Raw genomic sequence first — 10,393 nt, 5'->3', positions numbered from 1 at the left:
GTCCCACAAGGACATTAGGATGATAGTATTTATTTTTATAGTTCTGGCATATTCCGTGAAGCCTACACAGAAACCATCAGTCCCCCGTCCCTGAGGAGCTCTAGTAAATATAAACTCAAATCACCGTCTCGGTCAGAAAGATGAAATCTTTTATCCAATATAGAGCTGGCTTGCCCTGGCAACTGCCTAAGGTTGTCTCAGGTTCCATGTAGCATTTTTGAACATTATGATTGACAATCTCGAGGAGGACACTTGGGACGATCAAAACAAGATCCTCTAATTTAGCACTATTTGGTTCAAATTAGATCTTCACAGTTTAGGATTTCAGGCAGTTGGGATTCGTGAGTTGTATCTGGATACAAGCAGAAAAATGGTAGATCTGCTACATTTTTAAAGTGAATTTTTCATCGTTATTTGAGTCAACCCATCAGGAAATGGTAACAAGGGGCAGATAGCTTTTACGACAAACAAGAGATCAAAGGAGCCTGGAGATAAGTGGTGTAACTGTTTGCTTCCACTTCCATCCATATGGTGGCCCCTGCCTTGAGTGTGATGGGCTTTTCTTGTATCCTTGGACCTTGGGTGGACCTCACAGCACTATATACCTTTGTCTCTGCACCAACTGATCTATTGGATAAACTATGCAAGTTTTTTTTTTCTGTTGCACCAACTCACCAATAAAATCCAACAACAGCAAATCGCCCATCATGGAAATCAGAAATGATGAACCTTAACTGAGTACTGTGGTCTCAGGAAACATCAACTGAGAAGACATGCAGGCCACCAACACTGACCTCTCCTGAAAATACTAGTAAACCGGCTGTCCTGCTCATCTAATGGCTTCCTGGAAATGGTATACAAATTGGTCCTCACCCTGACTTTCTAACCTGTGTTAGTGACTCATATTATTTAAACTAGGAGTGGCCAGGCAATTAGTATTTTGAGAAAGAGGACAGCAATGGCATGTTTCCTTTCAAATGCATTAAAGCCCAACTCCAGCCAAAACCCTTTCGTTTTCAAAAGAGTGGGAAAAAGTTGGAAAATCAGAAGTGTTTATTGCTCTCTGTATCCCCACTGGGAAGATCTCCTCTTACTTTCTGTCCAGGTGACTCCAGGAAAAGAAACGTGAGGGTGTGGGTGACGCCAGGACAGGAAGGCATAAGGAGCAGATGTTTCAACCCTGCTCAACTCAGGTATATAAATATACTTTGGTTGTTGTATATGTTCCCAATACAAGGATAATACATTACTTTCTGCCCTACCTTGCTTTTGGGACAAGGAGTGAAGGTATATCTCCCCAAATAGGGACACCACTGGCATAGGTGCCAACTGTCTCAGACAGCCACACATTTTGTCCCTCTGTTCCGTCAACGCCATGTCCTGGGATCACAACATCAACTTTATTTTAATTAGTGCCATCAGGGCCGCAAGTGGGCAGTACCCACATATTCAGAGGTGGGCTATGGGAAGGATCAACCATAAAGTAGGCATGACTTGGGTGCACCCACCTGGTAAGTGAACAGACAAAATGCAGACTGTGGATGGGGTTACCAGTGCCCCAGGATCTGGGACTATAATTCTTGGTAATACAAATCTGACCTCTTCTCCCTCCATACAAACCTTGAATGTAGCTGGATTTGGGCTTTAAAGGATTAATGTGGGGAACCTAGTCATTAATTAATTATACTTAAAAGTAGCAAGAAGCAATTTGATATTTCATATGCAAAAATCAGAGCTGTACCTGAATGTATCCATCGCTTTATAAATGGCCCATTTTTGCTAAGGCAACCCAGCCAATGGTGGCAGTGCAACTGAAAACAACTTCCGTAGTTTAACCTCAATAGTGAAAAAACGTGAGCAGCATTTCTCCCTTACATCTGGGGAAGAGTCCCAAAACTCAAAACACCATTCACAATAAACAAGCCAAGCCAAACACATTACAAATCTGATTTAATTCATGAAAACTATCCCAGAAGAAAACTGGCCGTGTGGACCCATCACAACCAATCATAATTCAGCTCTTGGTGCCGCTTTTTTCCCATACGCATTCTTTTAAAAACTGCATCAGTCTTTGAAGCTTGGCCACATGCCAGGTTAACCTTGAAATCAGGCTTGCAATGGGAGTGTCTGCTCTGAAATGTTTTTGAGTGGGTGTGGGAGGGACACTTATAAGTTTCCAGAAGGCAGAGAACTTATTAGTAGGGGTCAGCAGAGTGGGGATACTCACTATTAGTCCAAAGAGCAGAAGGAAGGCAGAGCAATAGAAGGAGAAGGAGCAATAGTGGGAGGCGGAGCAGTGGGAGGAGGAGCAATAGCAGAAGGCAGAGCAGTGGGAGGAGACAGAGCAATGGGAGGAGTAGAGGCAACAGTGTGAGCAGGGCAAGGAGGAGGATCAATATCATGAGGTGAAGCAGTGGGAAGAGGAGAAGCAACAGCGGGAGGCGGAGCAATGGAAGGAGGAGGAACAATACCAGGAGGCGGAGTAGTGGTAGGGGGAAGATCAATAGCAGGAGGAGGAGCAGTGGTAGGGGGAGGATCAATAGCAGGAGGCAGAGCAAGGGAAGGAGTAGGATCAATAGCAGGAGGAGGAGCAAGGGAAGGAGTAGGATCAATAGCATGAGGAGGAGCAGTGGTAGGGGGAGGATCAATAGCAGGAGGCAGAGCAGTGGAAGGAGGAACAATAGCAGGAGGCGGAGTAGTGGTAGGGGGGATCAATAGCAGGAGGCGGAGCACGGGAAGGAGTAGGATCAATAGCAGGAGGAGGAGAAGGAGAAGGAGTAGGATCAATAGCAGGAGGAGGAGAAGGATGGGTAGGGTCAATAGCAGGAGGAGGAGAAGGGGAAGGAGTAGGATCAATAGCAGGAGGAGGAGCAGTGGTAGGGGGAAGATCAATAGCAGGAGGCGGAGCAGTGGAAGGGGGAGGATCAACAGCAGGAGGCAGAGCAGTGGAAGAAGGAGGAATAATAGCAGGAGGTGGAGCAGTGGAAGGAGGAACAATAGCAGGAGGTGGAGCAGTGGAAAAAAGAGGAGTAATAGCAGGAGGTAGAGCAGGGAAATGAGGAGCAATAGCAGGAGGTGGAGCAGTGGAAGGAGGAGGATTAGCAGCAGAAGGCAGAGCAGTGGAAAAAGGAGGAGTAATAGCAGGAGGCGGAGCAGTGGAAGGAGGAGGATTAGCAGCAGAAGGCAGAGCAGTGGAAGAAGGAGCAGGGGAAGGAGGAGGATCAATAGCATGAGGCAGAGCAATGGAAGAAGGAGGAGTATTAGCAGGAGGCGGAGCAGGGGAAGGAGGAGCACTGGCAGGAGGCGGAGCAGGGGAAGGAGAAGGATCAATAGCAGGAGACAGAGCAGTGGCACAGAGTCTGCAGGCTGAGAACTGTTGTTGCCTCCCCCTATGTAGTCAGCACACCAAAGATTCCATGTGTATGGCTTTGGGCTTTTTTAGGGGGGCAAAGGGGGAGTATATAAGTGATTCATTGGTGGAGCTGCCCCTTAACTATCTGTGTCATCTGCCTGAGCTCTATTAGTATAATCAGCCTGGAGGAGCCAGAAAGGGACAAAGAGCTTGATTATAGATCACAAGACCCCTCCACTCCTTGCTTTATACAGCCTCCAGGTGATGAAAACTGTCAGTTGATAGCGAAGGAACGCACGCATGCATACTTTGTAGAACTGAAGACTGACTTCCCAGTACATGGGCCGTTGAAGCGAGTAAAACCAAAGCTAACATCTGATTGGTTGGTACGGATGACACTGATATTTTGCCCCTTGAGTGCCGCTGTTCTCTGGGCAGTGCAGTACCCCAAATTATCCCAAAATTATACATACTAGAACAATCCCTTCTCAGCCCCTCCATGTACAGGCTCTTAAATTAAAATCTTAGAAATTCTGGAGTAACACTTTTATAAAGTGACAGTACATTAAATTGTGCAAAATAACTTAATACAGTGTGTGTGGAGGAGCCGAGGTGGGGTGCAGCAATAACCAGCTGTTACGCTCTCCTTACTGTCACCAACAAAACACAATGCTGGAAAGAACATAAATGTTTAGAAGAAAAAACAGTGCCCATCTTTGCCAGACTCATCCTTAACACATTTAGAAAATATGGATCCCCCTCTAGATGAGCCAAAGTGGGCCTCTTCCCAGTCCAGCATCAACACAGTTATGGAAAAATCAGAAAGGCATGATTCTTATCTCTTTACTCAAAATTAAAATCATTGTTCCATTTAAATGACCTGCAAGGCCCTCAGGGGTGAGGTCTATGTTCAGGGGCGAGGCTTATATTCAGGGGCGGGAATTAGACTAGAAAGGGGAGGAAAGCATGCTGAAATAAGCCACACAAGAGTTGTGCTGACAAGTTGACAGCACGGGAACTGAAGTAGTTCATACATTCTTAGGTAATATGATCAGATATGGAGCACATGGAGTCTCCTAAATATCGGTCACCAAGAAAAAGGACCCCGTGGCCACTACTGAGTGGGCCCTTTGTGGTTACACGGGCCTAAGAATTCATTCCTTGCTCTTTACAGCAATGGAGTCTGGTGAGGTATTTTCTGAGCGCCGATAATAATGGGTCCGGCCCATTGTTACAATGCCTTCGGTCTAATACAATAAATACATAAACAATGATTTAGGAGAGGGACACTGGCAGTGATATCATGCCCTATAGTTCAGTATAGGGCCCACAACATATATGCTGAAGCCTTGCAGCAGGGACTGGTGGCAGTGATACAGTTAAAGGGGTTGTTAGAAAATAAACTGTAATCCAGGACCATCACCACTCTCCCCCCCCCCCCTTCCCAAATTAGAATGCCCCTAGCTGGTCCTGCCAGGCCAGAGGTTATTGGTAGGGCACCTTAGGCAGGGGCCCAGGACAGAGGAACTGGCAAAACTACCTGGTGATCACCGATGCCCTTTCTCATATTAAGATCTTGGCTAGAGCAGGATGCAAGAGGTACCACCCAAGTTGGAGGAGCAGCCATGCAACGCTGCACGCCACAGTGGTGGACCACGGAACCCTTCGGACCTGGATGGCCACATGGGCAATCAAGACCAGGCTTCTGATTGGCTGCAAAGCACCCTTGTTTTCTAAATAGTGGGGGGGTGAGATTGACACGAAAACGTTAATACCTGGACAACCCCTTTAAGAATGAAATACTTTGCAGGCCTTTGATAAACTAAAAATAAGTTAACACAAAGTTGAACTGTGTTATGGAGAAATAAATTAAATTAACAGGCAGTTGGTCTATTATAATACACAAACGGAAGTAATCAATATTAAAATTGGTTCTAAAGGGACTCCTTAACCTTAAATAACTCCAGTTTTGGAAAAAAATTATATACATATACATATAGCACACACAGTGCTGTGAAAAAGTATTTGCCCCCTTCCTGATTTTGTATTCTTTTGCATATTTGTCACACATAAATGATTCAGATCATCAAACAAATGTTAATAATATTACACAAAGATAACCTCGAGTAAATATAAAATGCAGTTTTTAAATGATGATTTCATTTATTAAGGGAAAAAAGCTGTCCAAACCTGCCTGGCCCTACGTGAAAAAGTAATTGCCCCCTAAACCTAATAACTGGTTGTGCCACCCTTGGCGGCAACAAAGGCAAGCAAGCGTTTGCAAAAACTGGCAATGAGTCTTTCACATCGCTGTGGAGGAATTTTGGCGCATTCATGTTTGCAGAATAGTTTTAATTCAGCCACATTCAGCCTTTGTGTTCTTTTTGGCCAGCAGTGGCTTTGGCCTTGGTACTCTCCCATAGACGCCATTTTTGCCAAGTTTCTTTCTTATTGTTGAATCATGAACACTGACCTTAACTGGGGTAAGTGAGGCCTGCAGTTCTTTAGAAGTTGTTCTGGATTTTTTTTTTAGGACTTCCTGGATGAGTCCTAGTTGTGCTCTTGGAGTCATTTTGGTAAGCCGGCCTCTCCTGGGAAGGTTCACCACCGTTCCAAGTTTTCTCAATTTGTGGATAATGGCTCTCACCGTGATTGGCTGGAGTCCCAAAGCCTTAGAAATGGCTTTTCTAACCCTCTTTAACCTGATGCATGTCAATTACTTTGTTTCTCATCTTTTCTTGAATTTTTTTAGGTCGTGGCATGATGTGCTGCTTTTTGAGATCTTTTAGTGCTCTTCACTTCTTCAAGACAGCTTCTATTTAAGTGATTTCTTGATTCAACAGGTCTGGCAGTAATCAGGCCTGGGTGCGGCAAGTGAAATTTAACTCAGTTTTCCAGAAAATGTGGTTAATCGAAGTTCATTCATGATTTAGCAAAGGGGGGGGGGGGGCAATTACTTTTTCACATATGGCCAGGCATGTTTGGACAGCTTTTTTCCCCTTAATAAATTAAATCACCATTTAAAAACTGCGTTTTATATTTACTTGAGGTTATCTTTGTGTAATATTGACATTTGTTTGATGATCTGAATCATTTATGTACATAGGTCATTTACATAGGCTGGACTTGATGGACTTGTGTCTTTTTTCAACCTCACCTACTATGTAACTATGTGTGACAAATATGCAAAAGAATACAAAATCAGGAAGGGGGCAAATACTTTTTCACAGCACTGTGTATATATATATATATATATATATATATATATATATATATATATATATATATATATATATTTTTTTTTTTTTGCTTACATTTTCCTATACTTCCTTAATTTGAAGACTTCACACACACACACATATATATACATATATATATATATATATAGGAAGTCTTCAATTTAAGTAAGTCAAGATGGATTCTAATTGGTACTAACTGGGAGTTTATTCTGTGATGAGATATTTGCACAGGCAGTGCTTCTTTGCTTCTTTAATGCAACACCGGGACTGATCACCTGGTTATTCTAAAGACCCGAACCCCTTACTGAGCGCTCCTTTAGAAAGATTTTAGCACATGCATTGGAAAAGCCTAGCTCAATATCTACAAAAGCAGAAGCAGCTAAGAATCCACAATAATGTTTGCTAAAATACTCAACATACACAGACTTGAATGAGATTTTTTTTTTTCAACAAAACTGGAGTTTCAGTATGAAGGGCCCATATCCCCCTATGCACAGTGATGTACTAACAATAAGCTTATCAATTTACCAGCAGCCAATGACAGTGAGGCACATTGTATCCCATGCCTCACCCACAAGGCTAGTTTCTATCTGATAGGATGTATTCCCATCAAAATTAATTTAGCCAATTCAATGGCTTTGTGCAAGTGAGGGGTATACTGTGCACGATTTGCAAGATACATAAGAGCTTATGATTAAAGTGGACCTGTGCTTTGTCCATGCAGGGACCCATAATTTGGCCCCCTGCAGCTGCTTACAGTTACGTCCCCTTTACTCCCCTGCCAATCTGTACTCTTGGGGGTGCATCTCTGTGTAAGTTCCAAGTCTTGACATGGGTTTCAAAAGAGTGTTGGTGGAGCACTGGACTAAATAGTAGGTGAAGAACTAGCTCAACATACAGCTCTTACAGGTCTTGGTCAACCTTGGGGTCTTTGGAGTGGTCAAACCAGTATTTAAAGGATGAGGGGGCAACAGGTTTATTTTAAGTCCAGGAAATGTTTATTCATCTATGACAACTTATCTTGGCAACCGGTCAGCCGATCTAACCAACACATTTCGGGGGCTCACAACTCCTCCTTTAACATGGCTTGAGTGCTGCCAGTTTTTCGGGGTAGACCAGGCAGCATTTGTATAAAATGAGAAATTCGAATATTTGCAAGTGTTCAATCTGAACTGATGACTTGCAAACATTCCAAACCTTGTTTTATACAGTCTCTGCCCAGTATAACCTGTCAGCACTGATGAAGGGGAGTGGAGAGCCCCCAAAAGGTGTTGGTTATACCCTTTGACCTGTCGTCAAACAAATAAAACTTTACTGGACTTATTATAAACCTGGGGCGCTCTTTATATACTGTTGAAGCCTACATAGAGCTGAGCTTTCTCTGACCAACCCCCAAGCATCTTTGCTGCCATAAGAGGAAGGAGACTACATGATTCCCCATCCCCAGAGGAACCAGCTATGTCACTTTACTGCCCAGGAGGAGCACTGAGGGAGCGAAAGGAAGATCCTATTTCTGTTGTAGCTTACATAGAGCTGAGCTTTCTCTGACCAGTCACCCAATCACCAAGAGGCTTTGCTGCCATAGGAGGAAAGAGTGAGTCAGATAATTCCCCAACCCCAGAGGAACCAGCTATGTGACTTTATTGTCTAGGAAGAGCACGAAGGGCGTGAAGGAAAGATAACTACCAGCAACTTTGGGGGGGGGTCAACCATACCTATTGCTTTACCTTGCTTGGACAAAACACAGGTTTCCTTTGAGATCTCAGTCCACCTTGAACTAATATTTCAGTTTTGAGTAGATGTTAGCAGCTTGCCTCACCCATAAGCTCCTTCTACTTTTATCTGTGTGCAATCTCTAAAGATGGATCCCAGATATGCCCATCCACACATTGGCATCTCATTCCCACTTAATTTAGAATGAGATAGGCAACTAGGGCCACCAGTGAGCTGAGGCCCACCAGTTTCCACCCATGATCAAAGTATTAATTTTGGGCTGACTCGCCCTTTAAGAGAAAGAAAAAAAAAAAACGCATCAACTACAGACTAAATCATCTGGGCAAAATAAAATAAATAAATAGATAAAATACTACAAGTAAAAAGTCTGTGTGTTGTCTATGAGATTGAGACCGTGGTGCCTCCACCAAATACCACCTCGGCGACATTCAACGGTCTGTTGCAGCAAAGAAAAAAAAAAAAAAAGGTGGGTCACGCTCGCTGCACTAGCAGGAATGTGTTCGACAATGACGAGGAGGAATTACAGTGCTGGTTTGATGTTAAAATCAGGCTACCCCTAAGCCAGACCATAATGATCCTCCATTGTATTCTTTTTTTCTTCGATCTTCAGTGATCATTACAAAAAAAAAAAAAAAAGTAAAAACTTGGCGCCAAAAGTCATCATGTTTAAATAATCGCGCTTCCGATGTTCATTGAAATGTATGTCCAAGGGATCCCTGGCGGGAAAGACAAAATTCCACCTTATTTTATGTTTCTGAAAGAGATGCATTATGGGAAACCTGCCCATAGTGATCCAAGTCTCCATAGTCTTCATAGCCAAAGTCACCGAGAAGGCAACAATGGCTGATGTTGGCGCTTTGCATCGTAGTGGATGATTACACAAAAGGATTTTCCCATCCGTCTTTTACGAAACCAGAACAACAAAAAAAAAAAAAAAAAAAGTTCGGACAAAAGTTCCCTTTAAAACTCTATTAGCGTTCCTTAAATAGCCGAGGAAAAAACGAAGCGCTCTCAAACACTGTTTGGCGCTCCTACGTTTTCCGGCTCATTGCGTGACGCCGTAGCTGAGCAGATTCTTGACGCGATGACTTGTATTCCCGAAGGGATTCTGTTTCCAGCACTCTACTCCCTACGAGGTGTTAGTTATCCATGGTCATATTGCTATAGGATCCGCAACCGTCATCGAAAAAGCGCAACGCTACCCATTACAACGCGCAAATGTCCCGTGAGTGATGCTAGCGGAGCGGCTGAGGTCAAGACAGAGCATCTTCATTGTGGGCGTCTGTGGCAGGATCTTTCACTAAGACGCCCTGCTGCAACCTCTGCAAGGAAAGTCGCATCTGGTGGAAGGAAATGGGAGAAATAAAAAAAGAGTTTTTTAAGGGCGTTCTGCAAAGTGGACCTATATATATATATATATATATATATATATATATATATATATATATATACACACACACATATACATATACAGTGGGGACGGAAAGTATTCAGACCCCCATAAATTTTTCACTGAACTTAAATGGATTTAGCAAATGGCTGCAATATATATAACAAAGAGTGAAAAAAATAAAAAAATAATAATTATATATATATATATATATATATATATATATATATATATTTTTTTTTTTTTTTTTTTTCCACTCTTTGTTATATTGCAGCCATTTGCTAAATCCATTTAAGTTCATTTTTTTCCTCATTAATGTACACACAGCGCCCCATATTGTACACACAGCAAGATGAACTTAAATGATTTTAGCAAATGGCTGCAATATAACAAAGAGTGAAAAATTTAAGGGGGTCTCAATACTTTCCGTCCCCACTGTATATATATATATATATATATATATATTTTTTTTTTTTAATTTATTATAATGTAATGTATATTTTATAATGTAAATATTATTTATATATATATATATATATATATATATATATATATATATATATATATATATATATATATAAAAACAAAACAATGCAGAGAAGGGGAAAAAAGAAAAAAAAAGAAAAAATATCCATACTAGACCCTTATTCGAGCATGGAGCCCGGAAGGCCAGGAAAG

At 42.3% G+C, this 10,393-nt stretch overlaps 1 protein-coding gene across 3 annotated transcripts in view; it reads right to left on the bottom strand.

The window, feature by feature from the left end:
• Positions 1–3,450: 3,450 nt before the first annotated feature.
• The window catches only part of GRAMD1A (GRAM domain containing 1A), a 136,509-nt gene continuing 129,566 nt past the window's right edge, over positions 3,451–10,393 (bottom strand). For all 3 annotated transcript variants that reach the window (XM_073601662.1, XM_073601660.1, XM_073601661.1), the window contains exon 19: positions 3,451–9,665. In XM_073601662.1, the coding sequence (XP_073457763.1) occupies positions 9,579–9,665 (87 nt within the window). In that variant the 3' untranslated portion in view covers positions 3,451–9,578. The remainder of the gene's footprint in view (positions 9,666–10,393) is intronic.

This window comes from Aquarana catesbeiana, linkage group LG10, assembly GCF_042186555.1.
Source record: "Aquarana catesbeiana isolate 2022-GZ linkage group LG10, ASM4218655v1, whole genome shotgun sequence".
NCBI classification, from domain to species: domain Eukaryota; kingdom Metazoa; phylum Chordata; class Amphibia; order Anura; family Ranidae; genus Aquarana; species Aquarana catesbeiana.
The sequence above is the reverse complement of the archived record's forward strand: the minus strand, read 5'-3'. Positions and strand labels throughout refer to the sequence as shown.